General features: G+C 41.9%; 1 protein-coding gene across 4 annotated transcripts in view; it reads right to left on the bottom strand.

Moving 5' to 3' along the window:
* Window positions 1-4,948: 4,948 nt before the first annotated feature.
* trps1 (trichorhinophalangeal syndrome I) overlaps window positions 4,949-17,912 on the bottom strand; it is a 98,281-nt gene continuing 85,317 nt past the window's right edge. For all 4 annotated transcript variants that reach the window (XM_035528828.1, XM_035528827.1, XM_035528831.1 and 1 more), the window contains one exon: window positions 4,949-8,747. In XM_035528828.1, coding sequence (XP_035384721.1) covers window positions 7,587-8,747 — 1,161 coding nt within the window. In that variant the 3' untranslated portion in view covers window positions 4,949-7,586. The remainder of the gene's footprint in view (window positions 8,748-17,912) is intronic.

Raw genomic sequence — 17,912 nt, 5'->3', positions numbered from 1 at the left:
ATTGATTTGTCTCTTTCAGTTTGTAGTTGACATCTGCATTTTGAAACATTTCAAAAATGTAATACCATTTACTTTTTTTTCTGTTTCTCTTCAAATACTCATTCATACCTGTTTAACAAAGCTCTGCATGCCAAACAATACTTGACTATGTGACTCGGGGGAAATCTGTCACTACCTGGTGAATAAAGAGATTGAACTAATGTTAAAGTGCTGAAAGGTGAAGGGCGTGAGACAAGGTGTGTGGAGGATCAATAAATGGGGCTTATCCTCCTGGTGCACTTATCCCAAGGTTAGCAGGGGAGCTATGTGCTGCAGTGATAAAAATAAATACTATTTAAAAATAATTAAAAAAAAATAAAATAAATAACGAAAAACTTACCCAAAGCACACAATCACCAAGTTATGATAAAGACAATTGTCTGCAAATGTCAATTGTGTCTCATTAATTATTACAATTCGGGAGATAAGAATATTTATGCAAGCTCACAAAGCAACCAGATAATGAAGACTTTGAAAGGTATTTCTTATCAGGGTTCCACAAGTCCTGTTGACAGGTGATTTAAAAGGTGAAGAATGTTTTCATGTTGAACAGAAACTACAAACTCCAGAAAAAGCATCTCATGCTTTAAAAGCATAGATATGCATATTGTTCTGAACTATTACTTTGAGGGGCTTGAGTGCATTTAATAACCACTATCAGTAGCTTGACCTCTCCTAATCCCCCAATTTAAGCATTGATTGTCTGTATATACTCTATGCAACGTTGGATAATTGCCCACGGACTGAAATGTTATTGCTGTCTAAGTGCCAGAATGTGCTGCATCGTCACTGGTCAGCCAAGCATGTCTCCTTACACAAATTAATATTTTTTTAGGCTTAGGGAATACCCCTATATTGCACTTGAAACATATTAATCTCGATTTAACCAAGCAATATAAAACTTTCAGACTGTAGCTAGGCTTATATAAACACAAAACAGCCAGACTCAGGGTGTGAGTGCATTCCGCAAACTGAGCAGCAGTGTTTTAAAGCATGCACCACACCATCACTGCAAATAGCATTGGAATTGGATGTGTGATATTCACACAGCCACCTTTGCTTTTGACAGTATATTGTTACATTCAAAACAACCTTCCCATATGGCTGATAGATAATTGACTTGCTCATGAAGGGTGCAACCAATAACAGCAACAAAAGCAGACATCCACCTCCGCTTTGTGTAACACCAATACAACTTCTGCTTACAGCCTGAAGAGCCCTGAGATTAGGAATGGGGAACCCGATTAATGAGACTGTGCAGGAGGAAGTGTGGGACGTACCGTCGATCCCTCCCAAAATCTAGAAAGTGCACTGTGAATAGCACGCTGATTAATTGGACGGGTGGGATAGGGAAAGTGCAGTGGTTAGCCAGGAGGCAGTTCACTGAAGTGCTACTACAGCCACTTGGGCTTACGTCTATATAATTTGCTCTGATGTGCAATCAGATGAGTAGGACAGAGCTGCAAATCTATGAAGGCTGGAGTGATTGGTACAGCTCTTACTGATTGGTCTGTATTGCAGAGAGTACTTGAAAAACAAAGCAGATTGAGAACATATGTAGGACCTTCTGTTTATTATGCCACATATCTTTTCTTATGTGATGAATATGATCCTACAGGGAGGCCGAATATATGAACTCACAAGACAAGGTTTAACCAATTTGTAAAGTGGTACCACTTTACAGTAAGACCACCCATTTAAATGGTTTAGAAATTAGTTAATTAATGATTAATTAGGTCATACACACATAAAACAATTAATAAGTAGTTATAAAACAAATTACTATGGACAGCCTGACTTGTGTAATTGTAAATTAGTAACTTTATGTGTTAAGGTAGGCTAAATTATAATTTTCTAATAATAAGCCATCTTGCCTGATAGCGATTAAATGAGTAACTTATTAACAAAAATTTCAAGATGACCTCTAGATGACCTCAAGATGAGCTCTAACTGATGGAGAATTCAAGGTATGCTTAATAATCAGCAAGATTTGGGGCTTAACAGTTTAGATGAATGTAAGCTATTAGATAAATAACCAAATATTATTTGGTAAATAAATTACTGTTGCCCTTTTTACTTGCTATAACAGCTTGGTAATCATTAATCAAGTTTTCAATGACCTAAGAAATAACCATTAATGAACTCATTTTGTCAGTAACTGTCTACTGTACAGCATTTATTGATAAGAGTTTCCCCGATTACTACATAACTATGGTTTTCTTCAGCCCTTCATGACTAAATGTCCAACTCCTGACATTAGCCACTCTCATTGGCATCAGAGCTACAATTCTTTAATCTGAGCCTGAAGTGCCAAGCTGCCTCCTCAGTCTAGCTGAGATGGGAGGCCACGCTGTCTGTAGCACACCAGCTGCCATCTCAAGACAGGAGGCCCATGAGGATCCTTCAAAGACACCCTGGAGAAAGTCCCTCTAGCTCGGCTGCAGCCTTCTCTCCGATGCAGTGTGCAAAGCTCACTGAGGGAGAGGAGAGAGAGCACACTTCTGTGGAGGTAAGGAAAACATTTTAAAGAAAGAAAAAGATGGAAAAAAGGAGAAAGAGCAACCATTAAAACTTCCATTTGTGGCCACCACTTTAAGAAAGTACTTTTAGGAAAGGTTAGGCTAGGTGTGGACAGTATCTTTCCTGGCTTTTAACTATCAGGCTTGGTTTTAAAGTGAATCTAACTGCACTAAAATGGCTAAATCAAAAGTGGGAAGTGTTAGTTTGGCTTTTTTTGAAACCCAGTGCCTTGAAACATAAAAACCACAGGCAAAAAAAAAAAAAGAAAGAAAAAAAAAAAAGATTGAGGTAAATAGGGTGATTATGCAAAACTAAACTATACACTAAATAAATAAATTATACACTAAATAAAATGAGAATGCAGAAATTAAATTAGAATTAACATTTTTTGTTAATACTAATATTTTCCAGCATGTGTATGCTTCGTTTGTCATTTGAGATTTAAAATTTAATGTTACAGTCAAAAATGAGATACACATAAATAACAGACCACAGAAAAGGTCAAATAATTGCAACCTAAATATCATGTCTAGAACAGAAACAGCATTGTTAAACTCCAAATCTACCACAGATCGAAAGCCTGTGACAGAAAGAGTACCTGTAACTTGAACCTCACCAGCCTGTTTCGACAGTCATAGCACTGCTAAAAACATCACTCCTAAACTTAACCACGCTACTGATTATCACAGAGTAGCCATTTGAAAACCATCAGCCAAAGTCCATTATTAACATTTTGAAGCAAGGAAGTGGTAGGTCAGTGGTACTTGACTTGTCATTGAGAGGTTGCTGGTTCAAGCCCCACCACTGCCAAGTTCCCACTAGCCCCTGAGCAAGGCCCTTAACCCTCACTTGCTCAAGTTGTCATAATTGTAAGTTGCTTTGGATAAAAGTGTCAGGTAAATATAAGAATGATGTGTCACACAAATGTTTATCTTCATGTGGACAGTATTTTTTTAAGTGAAGAGTTCTTTAGCCCACATAGTCTGTATCAGGGATCTTCATGGTAGGTCTGTGCTTCCTGAGCAGTTTTCAACTGTTTAAAATGTGCCGTATTAAGATGGGATGTAGCTGTTCTGCAGACACGAAACAACACAGATCATAATTATTTAATAACAGTCTCATCAATATCTCAAATATGATTTACAGTTTAAAGTTAGCCCCAGTTCATTAAAAGTTTCATATTAGAAATATCAGAAATTAGAATTTTAGATTAGCCTTCTAATTAGTACTTATTTCATGTTAAAATGCACTCATCAGCTACTTTATTAGAAATATCTTTACAGGTAAACTTTGTAGGCCTACAGTTCTAGAATAATACCATTGGCAAGATATGTTAGCTGTACTGTACCCTTTTGTCAATTGTCAGTTCCTGCTGCAGGATGGCTGTTGGCTGGATATTTTCGGTGGTGGGCCTCTATCAAACCAGCTGTGACAGACTTGCAAAAACCCAAGCAACGTTGCTGTGTCTGTTAAACTTGTAAGAGTGTAACACCCACAACCATGTTATTACTATTTCTGTGTTAAGAATGGTCCACCACCAAATATCTGTTCAGCAATATTTCTGTGGATAACAATGGATGACCAGTTATGACCAGTGTAGAGAAGAGCTGATAAAGTCTACATGTTAATATGCACTAGAAATGCATATGCACAAAAAAAAGAAAAAAGAAAATGCACCTCAGTTAGGTGTTCCAAATTAGGGGGCCAGTTGGTACAGGTTGGCATTTCAAATAAAGTGATTGTTAAGTGTATATGTAGGAAGAGAACATGGATAATAGCTCTTCATTTTATGGTCACATTCATTTTACTTTAACTGAGTTTCACTACAACTGTGTAAAATCTCGAGTAGATTCATAGCAGAGGAGCGTGGACATCTTTTGGTTCTACTGCCTTACCTTTAGCATCCTCAATGCCATGATCTGTTTGAGCATATACAAGTGAGCCCTTAAGCAACAGCTGTTACCCGTCGAGAGGCAATACAACTAGGTGATGGTCCACAGAGCTCTCCGGTAGCAGTGTGAGAGGTCAGAGGTTCCATTTGGATTGGGTAATGTGACTATGGATATAGAGAGGGATCGATACAACCATCTCAGTGCAGCTCATGAAGGACTCTGAAGTTAGTGCTGGTTCTCCACTCTGTTAGTGGGCCTGAATGCATCTAGAGCCTTGCTAGAGCACTGCAGCCTCTGTTCTAATCACAGTTGACAGTGCTCTGTTTTGGCACTCTGTTTCTTCCGAGAACTGGGCATGGTGAATGGTTGTGACAGTTCTCATTAATACTACTTTTTTTTGTAAAAATCACAAGACTATAGGTCAGTACTTACTAATGGTCTTTGCTGCAGGTGAGGGAAATGTGAAATGACAATAACATCAAGAGCATGCTCCAAAGTTTGCCAAAATGTTTTGTTATTACTTTATTAATTATTATTATCATCATTATTATCATCATCATTATTCAAGTTTAGATGCATCAGACATCTTTACCATCTTTGTTGAATCTTTTTGCATGTAAAATCCTACAACACAAAGTTAAGGTGGCAGTTGAAGAAAACCAAAATAAAGAAATTCTAAACCATCATCTATGCACTTTAAATGCAGCAAAAGTGTAAAAACAATAACATTCTAAAAATAATAGTTAAAACATTTACATAGTTTTGCCTTCTGCTTTGACCAGGGCCAAAAGGGCTTCCAGGCATGAACAAATACTCCTTTGTGTTTCAAAGTTGGTGAGGCCTTGCACAAGACCTTCCAGAAAAAAAGGCACAATCTTGTTTGTTTATTACAATGCAGTACCTGTTCATAGTCATAGCATGCTAATAAAACCTTTAATCTTTCTTTCTTGGCAATAAACTGAATAACTGAAGTGCAAGCGTTAAGATAATTACAAATAAAATTGAAAGACGGGAGAAAAATCCTTATGTTATGTAATACCCAACTGTATAATGTTCCAATGAAAAGCAACAGTTCATAATTATTTCAGTTATTTTCCAAGAGGCTTTTGCAGTTAAGCAGCATCGTAAGGCTATAAGTAAGGATCTGTGAAATACAGAGACGTCCTTGAGACATCCAGAGCACCTCTCTTTCTCTCACCTGCCCATTTCATATAAATAATATCTGTGGTTAGCCATGCAAGACCCAGATCACTGAGCCCATGGCCAAGACAATGGAACTGTGGATAGGATAAACACACAGTGGAACAAAATGGAGTACACACATGATAAAGCTGCTAGCAAACAAAAACATGACCTATTGTGGACTAAATTACATCAGACTTGGAGGTTCTTCCTCAGGTGAGGAAAAAAAAAGAAAGAAAATGAGAAAAATGCATACACGCACACCTGATAATCTACAATGTCAATCTTGTAATATTTTGGTATAGTAAATTATTTTCAAAATAATCAATACATTTCAGGGCAAAATGTGTGATGAGTAAGAGCCTGTGATTTATTCCACATAATGGAAAGAATTGCAAAGGGAGTGTGAAGTGTACCTTAGCACAGCATAACAGTGTTCTACTTTTCTAAGAAAAGCTTCACCAGAAGGCACCTAAAAAAAAGTGCAACGTTGACAGTAGCTCATCTATTTCGGAGCATAATGCAGAGTAATTGGCAGGTTAATTTTCAAGTCAGTTTCATATAGGAAACCATGAAAATATTTTTCTGTACTTTATAAAGTACCCACTTACGATGTGGAATTCAACATAATTCATGGTGTTTGAAATGCTCTGGACAGGGGTAGTGCATTTTGGAGATTTTAAAGAGATTTATTCATATCTCCAGCACACTTAAATTACCACACAAAGCCTTATCAACTACTCTTGAATTAGTTCAATGTCTGTAGACAAATACCGGGAGATTATTACAAGCTATTTAATTATTAAGCACATGTAGATGAATAAGGTGACAAAGTTTGTGAAGGACAACGCTTGGAATGGCTAGTGACTTTTGGTGGCTAAAGAATAAAACATACTTCTGCTCTGTGTTCCACTTTAAAAAAGGAAAAATATGGACGATCGTATCTCTACTGTTTATGTGAAAGAAAAATAATTAGCAGATGTTTGCTTCATTACCTTGTTTGCTACATTTGCAAATGTAAACTTTTTCCGAGCCTAGCTCAAGGCCCATATTCAGATGCAGGTTCAATGTTGCATATCAACATATCAGGTAGAAAATGCTTTGTACATTATATCAGGCACTGGTAATATGATTATTCCTATTAACAACAGGAAAAAAAATTCCATTCCTTCCCAAATTTATAGAGTGATGATTCAGTTTGCATCCCAGCAACTAAGGCAGCAGCTAACATGTCTTGATGATGGAAATATGTAAAAATAGTTACCCAACCCTACTTCTTGGAGGAAAATAAAAACATATGAATGAAAAGCAACTAGGTCATAATAATTAGTATAATGTTAACCAGAGAGAAAGGCCTAAACTGATGTGTCTTTGCCTATTTTATCCATATACATTCCCTGAGGATGCTTGTTTTGAGGATGAAAGTCACTCTTGCTGTTGCTATAGTGACAGAGGACTGGAGTGTTTACACACTCTTTGCCATGCATGCAGAGTCCCACATCCTCGCTTTGCTCAAAACCAGGTAAGAGAACTTTCCAGAAGGTTGGGAACAGCCCTGGCATAACAAACAATTCAGTTTTGAGTAGGTGTACCCAGTTTACTGAACTTCTTGGTCAAAATTGCATGACTGGGTTAAAGGAAGTAACAACAATGGGGGGAAAAAAATCTAAATTGAAAAGCTACTTGTACCATTTTCCTCAAAAGCAGTTCTTTAAAAAAGTGAAAACAGCCAAGAGCTTCTTGTGTCTGAACTCTGACAGAAATGCTATGCTGACTGAAGTTGCTGAGGCACCAGGAGCCATCTTGGCACGTTTAGAGAACAACAAAAAAGTATAGGGGTTCATTCGTACATTTTTTTTGTTGTTGTCATTTCTCCTGCAGAATCACTTCTTGGATTCCTCACATACTGCTCTAGTTGTGCTGGGTGGGCAGAGGTGAGCGGGGTCGTAGGGCTCAGGCATCTGAGGCCTGAGCGCTGGCATCCGGGACAGGCCGGTGGAGGCCTCGCTGGATGTGGGTAGTGAAGTCGTACTTGTCAGCACAGGCATGCAGGCAGAAGCTGCACTGGAAAGGCCCGCCATCGCCATGGCAGCTCATGTGCAGGGCATACATGACCTCATCCAGGAAGACAATGCCGCAATGAGCACACTTGCTGGACATGTCATCCTGCGTGCCCTGGTCCACCTGCTCAGGCCTGGTAGGCTGTGGTGGAGGAGTACCATCCTCCTCTTTGGCCTCTGCTGGCCACTCGCGCTCTGCCTCCCTGTCCACCAGTGGAGAGGCCCAACTCTCAGGTAGGGCCTTCTCCTTGGAGGTGGCGGCACCATTGGGCACGGGGCTGGGCTTGGAATGCTTCATGGCCAGGTCAAGAGGAGTGTCGCTATCAGGTCCAGAAGTGGGTGGCGGCGGGAAGTGAGGGGGCAGGCTGAAGGCGGGGTAAGGCACGAAGCTTTGGCACGGGTTGGGCAAGCTGGCCACATGACCGAGATAATGGCCCGGGTTGCCCGGAACAGACATCTTGTATTTAGTCCAGAAGCGCAGCCAGTCAGCCTCACTCTGCAGGTCACTGTGGAGGAAGGGCAGACTGAAGAGCGGGTACTGGTATTTCTCAATAGGGCTGCCAGGAGGCGAATAGCTGGCCTGCTTGGATGGGCGCATGTACTTCTCGATGGGGCTGCCCCTCTCGGAGCCGGCTTTGCTGTCCAGGCCTCCCTGTGCGCCCGTGCTCAGCCCGTTGCCCTCAGCCCCGCCCTCAGCCGGGCTCTTGTGCACATGCAGCGGTGGCATGCGCTTATGGATTTCCAGCGTCTGACTCACCAGGAAAGCATGGGTGGAGCGCGGGCTTGGGTGGCACTTGGGTGCTGCCGAGCTATAGCCCTCCAACTTGGTCAGCTGCGCCTGGTTGTCAGGGCGGGGCAGGGCCCCATCGGGCAGTGCTTCTTCGGGCCGGCGCTCCAGTGGGCTACCATTGAGGCGCTCATCACTGTTGCCACGCTGCTGCTTGGGGCCGGCCTGCTCGGCCGAGAGGGTATCAGGGTTCAGGCGCTTCCGTGTGCGTCTCCGGATGATCTGCTCACCGTTGTTCTGCTTGATGATGTTTAATGGCCTGGGAGTCTGAAAAAGAGAGCGAGAGACCAGAGATAGAGGGGAGGGAGAAGACAGAGAAAGAGACAGTCACAGTGAGGTAGACAGATAGAGCAAGACAGTCAGAAAAAGGGCAGGGGAGAGAGACAAACAGATGGGGGGGAGCATTAAGATGCATTGAGTGAAAAAAAGAGACAGACAGAGAGAGGAGATTTCTGTGTTAAGGCATTTGATCCTCTGTGACAGTAGCAGCAGAGAACAAGGCAATAGAAGACAATAAGCTACACAGTGAGGGTAGCATCTGGATCAAGCCTGAATCTGAAGTGCTCGTGCTTGCTTCAGCAGTACTAAGACCAACACACTTGACCTGTCTTTTGCTGTGCTTATGATTGTTATTGAACTCCGCCATTGCCGGTTCCCAAGCGCTGGATGTGAAAGGAGGAGGGTTAAGCGCCAGGTCAGCTACCTGGCCCTGTAAAAACTTCTACTGCTATGGAAACAACAAGCAAATATTCTAAACGATCCCATCAGCAAAGAGGACCTGGCTCTAACTTGATGACGGTGCTGGAGCAAACCCGCGAGGGTGTCCAACGCCCGATGAACACCGGAACCTTCGATGCAAAAATGATTTCCAAATTAGGCACCTGGAACATTAGAACTCTCTGTGAAGGTGGGAAGCTCGCCCAGCTTCTACACGAATTTGACAACTACAATCTTGACATATTGGACATCTCCGAAATGCGTTGGACTGGATCGGGAAAGATCATAAGTGATGGCAAGTCAGTCCTGTATTCAGGACATGAGGAGCACCATATTCATGGTGTCAGATTGGTGCTTAGTAAAAAGGCATCATGTGCACTGCTTGGATGGAAACCTGTCAACGATCGCATCATCACGGCGCGATTTCAATCAAGACACGCTAAAACTTCCATCATCCAAGTATACGCTCCAACCGAAGACTCCGATGACGATCAGAAGGATCCGTTCTACGGACTGCTACAAGACACCATTGATGAAATCCCGACCCATGACGTTAAACTTCTCATCGGTGATTTCAATGCGCAAATTACCGACGACCGTTGTGGCTTAGAAAACGTCATTGGTCCACACAGTTCGGGGCGACAGACCAACGATAATGGTGAACGACTTCTATCCTTTAGCAATATGAACAATTTCTGCATTGGTAACACATACTTCCGACACAAAAACATCCATAAGAAAACGTGGCGATCGCCGGATGGAGCCAAATACAATGAAATTGACTTTATCTGTATCTCTCGGTGATGGCGTTCAGCACTGTTGGACGTCAGAGCCTATCGCGGAGCGGACGTTGGATCAGACCATTATCTCGTACGATCCTCAATTCGATAATGGCTCAAACGGAGAGAACAAAAGCAAAGACAACGTCCTTACGCTGTGGAGAAGCTGAAAGAACCTGCCACGCTCCAACAATTCCAACTGGAGTTGAGAAATCAGTTCGAGCTACTCCAAGATGCGGGCGACATGGACGAATACTGGATGGCATTCAAACAAGCAGTCATAGAAACGGCAAAGGAAACCATGGGTTGTCGACGCGGGACACAGAAAGAACGCTGGATACGGGACCCAACTTGGAGCATGATTGATGAAAGGAAAATCGCAAAATGCCGATGCGAACAGGCAAAAGCTGACCCTGACAAGGAAACCACAGCAGAGCGATATCGGCAACTGGATAGGGCAGTCAAACGAAGCTGCAAATCTGACAAGAAGACATGGTTGGAATGCAAAGGAGCCAAAGCACATGAGGCGGCTAGCAAGAATGACAATAAGATGCTGTACCGCATTGTACGAGAGTTGACTGGGGCATGGAGCAACTCAAGTGCACCCATCAAAAACAAGGACGGGGTGTTTCTGCTCACCAGAGAAGAACAAGACGCGTGCTGGGTAGAACACTTCAAGGAAACCTTGAACCAGCCCACCCCTGCCAACACCTATGACTTTGGCGCCACACCGCCACCTCCAGACCTGGTAGTTAATCTTGATCTAATCACTATCGAGGAAACTAAGGTGGCTATTCCGAGCACTCAAAGCCAACAAAGTACCCGGCCTAGACGAGATAGCACCGGAAATGCTAAAGCACGGTGGAGATGCAATTGCAAACACCCTCACAGTGCTGTTCAAAAAGTGCTGGCAAGATCAGAGTGTCCCAAGTGACTGGAGGAAAGGAGTAATCGTTAAACTCCCCAAGAAAGGCAATACCGACGACTGCAACAATTGGCGGGGCATTACACTCCTCTTGGTTCCTGGGAAAGTCTTCTGCAGCATTCTATTACGGAGCCTACAACATGCAGTGGACGAAATTCTCCGGGAAGAGCAAGCCGGATTCAGAGCGGGCCGATCGTGCAGTGAGCAGATTTACATGCTTCGTAATTTCATCGAACAGTGCATCGAATTTATCGACTTCAAAAAGGCTTTTGATAGCGTCCACAGGGGCTCCTTGTGGAAAATTTTACGAGCCTACAGCATTCCACAATGGTTTGTCAACGTCTTTCAGAACCTATACATCAGCTCTAGCTGCTGCGTCAGGACAGACGATGGCTACAGACTTCTTCAACTTCGAAACCGAAGTCAAGCAAGGATGTATCCTGTCACCAATTCTCTTTTTGCTCACAGTCGACTACGTCATGAAAAAGGTGATGATGAGTCCAGTGACTGGAATCCCTTGGACAAATGGATCTCATCTCACTGATCTCGATTTTGCAGAAGACATTGCCTTGCTAGCGAATACAAAACCGGCTCTACAATCCATGACAACGTGCCTTGAGGGCGAAGCGGAAAAGGTTGGCTTGCGCATTAACACAGACAAATCAAGGTCATGCGGGTGAATCGTCAAACCAAGGTGCAGATAACTATTGGGGAGCAAACGGTGGAGGACATCAACGAGTTCACATATCTCGGCAGCATAGTATCCAATGACGGTGGCTCAGAAGCGGACGTTCGATGTATGATCGGAAAGGCAGCGGGTGTTTTCCAACATCTACACCGCATCTGGTCCTCAACAACAATCAATACAGGAATCAAAATGCATCTGTACTCCACGATCGTCATCCCAACTGCCATTTACGCCAGTGAAACCTGGAGGAACACAAAGAGGATTGCCCAGAAACTAAACATTTTCCATCAATGGTGCCTCCGCCAAATATTGGGTATCTCGTATAAGGACAGAATTACCAATGAGGAAGTTCTTCAATGGAGTGGATTGTGGAAGCTGGAAGAAATCATCACCGAACGCAGAATGCGCCTCGATGGTCATCTCCTACGTCTTCCAGACAAACGCATCTCAAAGGCAGTTGTACACTGGACACCGACAGAAGGAAAGCGAAAGCAAGGCCGACCCAAAACCACCTGGAGATCAACCTTCATCGCCGACCTAAAAACTATTGACATACGCTCATTGGACGAAGCCAGAGACGCTGCAGCCGATAGGACCCGTTGGAGAGTGCTTGTTGCCCAATGCACCAAGGAGTGCGGGAGGAACTAAAGTAATAAAAAAAAATGATTGTCAATACCAATCATTTTTTGTGGTTTCCATAATATTGATGTCATACGAAGAATGTCATGACAGCATTTTCTGTAGTAGTAGACAACAGCTCAAATGCACTAAAGGCACTATTCTGACTAATACAGGTGAAAAAAAAGGCATATCAAAGAGACATGTGTTTTTGTTTGTTTTTGGGGGGGGTGGGGGCTCTAGGGTCCTTTCATGTCAAAGTTTGTCATTTGTGAACATTTTCCCACTGCAGTGTCACAACAATACATAAATAAAACAAAAGATTACAAAAACAGAATATTGTGTAAGATGACTGCAAAAGCATTTTTTGGGGGGAAGACACAGAGCATGTAATCTATAACGCTGTCTCCATTTACCTTCAGCTTCAGTTGAGATGAGATATTTTTGGTCTCAATTTCTTATTGCCATAAAGCAGTGAGTGTAATTGACTCAGGTAATAATCAGGCTCCACTTTAGAGGATGAAGGAGCTTCTTGTCTGAAGAGCACTGCAGCTTGTCCACAATGCGCGCATCTGTCCTACAAATGGTCCCTGTTCTAACGAGATTTCATTGCAATGATTCATCTCTTCCGGGACTCTGAGAGCACACTCCCTAATTAGGCCAGTTAGTGTAATAATCGGTCATCAAAAGGCTATTAATTATTACCGCTTTGTTCCTGTTAGCGCTGTAAAGCTATTGTGCAGGCTACCTCATCCGGACACTGAAGGCACACCCCCTTTTCTGCAGATAACCAATTGTTACCTTCTGGCTTGAGCCACCAGTTACTTCAAGTTACTTTTTTACCAATGCATGGGCAGTGGTAGCTCAGTGGTCAAGGTACTTGACTAGTAATCAGGTTGTCAATTCAAGCCCCACTGCCCCAAGTTGCCACTGTTGGGTCCCTGAGCAAGACCTTTAAACCCTCAATTGCTCAAATTGTACTCAGTCATAATTGTAAGTCGCTTTGGATAAAAGTGTCAGATAAATGCCATAAATGCCATAAATGTAAATGTCTGCCATGGACATACAGCTCTGAAATTGCGCAGTGTGCAGACCGACTAATGGACAGGTATAAAATCCTGAGAGGAGTGAAAAAGATGACAATCAGAAAACAAACCACAAATTCTCATCAGTCTGTATCTTAGTGATTTTAATATGAAAATTAAAAACTCTGGTGTACACAAAAATAGACTATAGAGAAAAAATTATATATTCAAGAAAAAAAAAATAGAAAGGGCATAGGCACAATCATTATGAGCAAATGTTTTCAGCAAATAATTCAAATATTTGTTGATTTAAAAAAAGCTAACCACATTAAAATGCAGAAAATGTGTCAAGCTACTTCCACAGTTCCTCCAAGCAAGTTCCTGCCCAGCTGATCATATACCATCAAATGCACTGAGAACCTACCACTGCCAACCAAAAATTAAACAAACCAATTTTTTTATGTAGCATTAATTATGTAATTATTAAATTAAATATGTATAGAAATCATTTCACATATCCAACAGCTTTTTACCTGTTAACTGTTCAGGTCTACCAATTCTGAAAAAAGGCAAGGGTAGTTTTCTTCTTTTGCGAATTTGCTATTCCATCTTATTGGCCTCTTCAAATTTTCATTTCAACCTTAAATCTGTTTTATTCTCTATTTGATATACCATTTATTTATTTAAATTTATATGAATAAAATTAATAAAATGCCAACCTTAGCTTCAAGAACACAATAATATGTTTATTTTAAAGATAAGAAACAGAAATATGATCTGTGTGTCAGACAGCAGACCTTTTCTGAGGAGTCAAATGCATGTACACTGGTACAGAGCCATTTCGCTAAGCTCCGCTGCTGCTACAGACCCACTCTGTATTTTATTGCTCCAGATGTCTTTTGGAAGACACTATAGATGCTATCTTACTTTTGACTGGTCTACAAAATAAAATACAGACAATGGATTGGCCGACAAATGACCATGAACTGCTTGTGTGCTGTGTTTGAATGAAGTGAGCAGGGATCTTATGATTCACATGAATGGCCTAACATTCAAAATGTAGAACATGTCCAAAAGGTGACAGGTTTTCAAGTGGAAAGAGTTGAGAAAGAAGACTGCTTTTTCAGTGTAATGGTCATGAAGATTCGACTGATGCAAAATAATTGCAACTATGGTTGGAAAAATGAGAAATTCACAATTCTTTCAGGGACAAAACTGTAAAAGAAGAAAAAGGATGGTTTGTCTTCTCATCCATACCCTCAGCCACAGTCTCATGACTAATCTGTAATCTACTCCTCTGTCACAACCATGTTTCTGGTCAACTCCAGTCAAATCCAATGTGCCATGCACAAACTTTATCCAGCTGATGAGTCTCATCTCACTCACTGCTCTACTGCCAGTCATGTCCTCCCCACCCCCTTACTCTGCAATGTCTCCCACAATCCACTGGGAGATACAACTAATTGGAAGGGCAGAGGCAGGCGACGAAGGTGAAGCCACTTCCTCCTCCCTCATTCTCCAGTGCTGAGGAGAGAGAATTCACCAGCAGAGAATGCAAATAAGTGTGCTCTGATTTGGAAGTAATCATTTGCCAGCTATGAGCAGTGAATGCTGCAGGGGATGTTAAGCCCACATGGCAGCTGGTTACCGTGACTGCACTCTGATCTGTCGTCATAGTTTCAGGGCAGGACCGGCAGTAAAAGACGAGAGGATGTGGAGATGATAGAACATATCATTCTCTCTTCCCCGATGGTGTTTCCCCCTTCAGACTTCAGGAAATGAGATTTATGCAGAAACACAGTTCCACCAATGCTCCTGGCCCTGTAACATATGTTCTATGCAAAACGAAGTGCATATTGTGAGGAACATTTGGCCATTTGGGAGCAAAGTTGAATCAGTTAAACAGATTTCATGGTGCCTCCAAGTTTGCGTAATGCCACGTGCTGGAGGGTGTGGAAAAGTGGGCTTGCTCTCATTGCAAGCTGGCAGGCAGGGTGTCTGTCTGGAGAGCAGAGCTGCATGAGGAATCAGACAAAAAGAAAGAGCACCCTCTACTGACGGACCTCTTTGGACCCTCAGCCTGTGCACACAGAGACGCACATACCCAAGCATGGAAGCACAACCACACACACATGTACCCACATATGGATATGCACGAACACTCTCAACCAAACGTACTCGCATACACACAGACACACACCAACATGCATGGACACACACCCAAACACATCCACACAGAAACCCAGCACTCTCTTCTCATCTCTCTTTTCCTCTTTCTTTATCTGCCCAAAAGAAGGTTTAAACTACAATTGGGTTTTCAGTTGTTCCAACAGCTAATTGAAAATTCACAGCATTAGGATTCATTGCACATGCTGCTTTATTATAAAACTACTGCATGATTCAAGTGCTTTTTAGTTTGCTTTGTAATAATATTTTTGTGAGAACCACTAAAAGCTATAGAAGCTGAGCAACATTTGGGTAAAATGTTAGGTCTGCCTGACCAGAATGACTAGAACATTTGTCATTCAAAAATAAATAAAGTTAAAAATAAACATACACACACACACACACACACACACACACACACACACACACACACACACAATATATATATATATATATATATATATATATATATCATTTTGTTATGTAAAAGTCTCAAAACAAATGAGCTCAACAGCAATACACTGAAAGAGTAGTAGCTGCAACTTAAAAATTATAAAGGAAAAAAAGTAGAAGAAAATAAATGCAGGAAAATCATGAAATTGTACTACACTTACAACAACTCCTGAGAGAATATGAGCATCTGGCAACAAAGAGTGCTACGATTTACCTCAGCCCTTCAGATTATCAAAACCACACACTTCCTAGATAAATATGATTTCTGGAGGATTGCACAGTTTATATATTTTTGTCTTCATCTTGAGACACACTGAAAACCTTGGAGCACTGTAAGATTCTCCAACTGCCTTCTAGAGTGCCTCGAGGCGATGGCCAACAGCAGTTACCTCTGCTGAGGAGATGAAACAGAAGCTTGCTGTGCTAAGAGCTGGCATCTCTCTTTTCACCGTAATGCCTCGGTGTGCTCCTCACGTCTAAGCTCTGCGTGGGCCTACATGCAGCCCCCGCCCTGTTCATGCACCGCTTTCCACGTTTCAAACCCAGCACGGATGTTCACCGTCCCCGGCGGTGCTCACAGTTGTGAGGGTTTTACGGGGCTAAAATGTGAAGAAGTGGGAGATTAAGCCTTTGACCCGAACGTGCAGCATGTGAGCAAAGCAAAGACAAACTACTATTCCAGCCTTCTGTTTTACGCTTTTTATGCTTGTTTTTCTTCCCCTTTGACATTTGTCTTTTGCACAGGCCCAAAGATCTGAGGGCTGAACAAAACCTGCATTCTGCATAAGTGCTGCATCAATGAATTTTGCATGAAAGATGAGACAGAAGCTTTTCACAGCATTTTATATCCTGCTGTGGTGTAGCACATACTCTGCATGTATGTTGCGTCCAATTATTAGAAGATTAAAATTTAAATGTCTTTCAGATTTTGTGTGCTCTAGCATGAGGAACCCAAGCAATTGTTTAGAGCCCTCTGTAGTCTGGGTTTATGAGTTGATATTATGAAATTATTTCTGTACAGCATGTAAATGTTTTTTGCTCAAAAGTATAAATACATCTAGTACTTCACTGCTACATTAGTGTGAAAGAGGACAACTTTGCTGGTACTAGTGGCCACACTGAGTCAACCAAAGTGATTAATTAGCCATCTAAGAGCCTCATGATTGGTTATGCTTTCAAAAACCTATCTGTTAACTTCTCTTCCTCTCTCTCTCTCTCTCTCTCTCTCTCTCTCATTAGCCTCGAAAGAAAACATGACTCAGCAGTCACATTCTAAAAATAAGATGGAAACAAAAAGAAAGAAATGAACAAACAAACAAACAAGGCAGTCCATTGCAAGCAAGAGAAGTTCCAGGGACCCTGATGCATTGCTAATCCTCTTTTCCTCTAGCTTATTAAGTGCTGGAGGAGGCTGGTGTGTACACAGTCTGATGGTCCAGTGCAAACATTTCCTCTCAGGAAAAAACAAAACACAACACAGAGGTGAGGAGAGAAGGGAACTAACATTACTAGACTGCCAACTGCTCTACCAGTGAAGGTGGATAATCTGAACGCATCATATTATCTCAGAGTGTAAATGCAGCTGGTTGAGCAGCTCAATACACCTTGTTTAATGTCCAGTCTACACTGCATCACTCTTGTAGATAGAAAACTGTTTTCATTTTAATTCTTTTTCCAGTTTTGGTATCTGATGCCTAAGTTAGTTACATGCTTTGGGAAAAATCTCATTTTCCAAAAACTGCTAAAACAACAGAATTGAAAGTTAAACCACCAACTTTTTTCAGAAGAGTTTTAGAATAATTCTAGATGGGTACATGGCAAAATGTACATTGTGGGTGGAAAAAAAAAAACAAAAAACCAAAAGTCATCTAGCTCCACCAATAAATGTAGAAATGCTAATCCTGCATACAGTATTCCCCCCATCTGGCAATGAAGCCAACAAGTGGTGAAGACAGAGAGTTAGATGTGAGCGTCTGTGGTGGGATCCAAGCCCACTCAAACCACCAGGTGGCATGGCCTCTGAAAGATCTCCTTGTGGCCGGACCATGGCACGTCTAGGTG

This window comes from Electrophorus electricus, chromosome 8, assembly GCF_013358815.1.
Source record: "Electrophorus electricus isolate fEleEle1 chromosome 8, fEleEle1.pri, whole genome shotgun sequence".
In the NCBI taxonomy this organism is placed as follows: domain Eukaryota; kingdom Metazoa; phylum Chordata; class Actinopteri; order Gymnotiformes; family Gymnotidae; genus Electrophorus; species Electrophorus electricus.
This window is presented reverse-complemented; position numbering and strand designations above follow the sequence as displayed.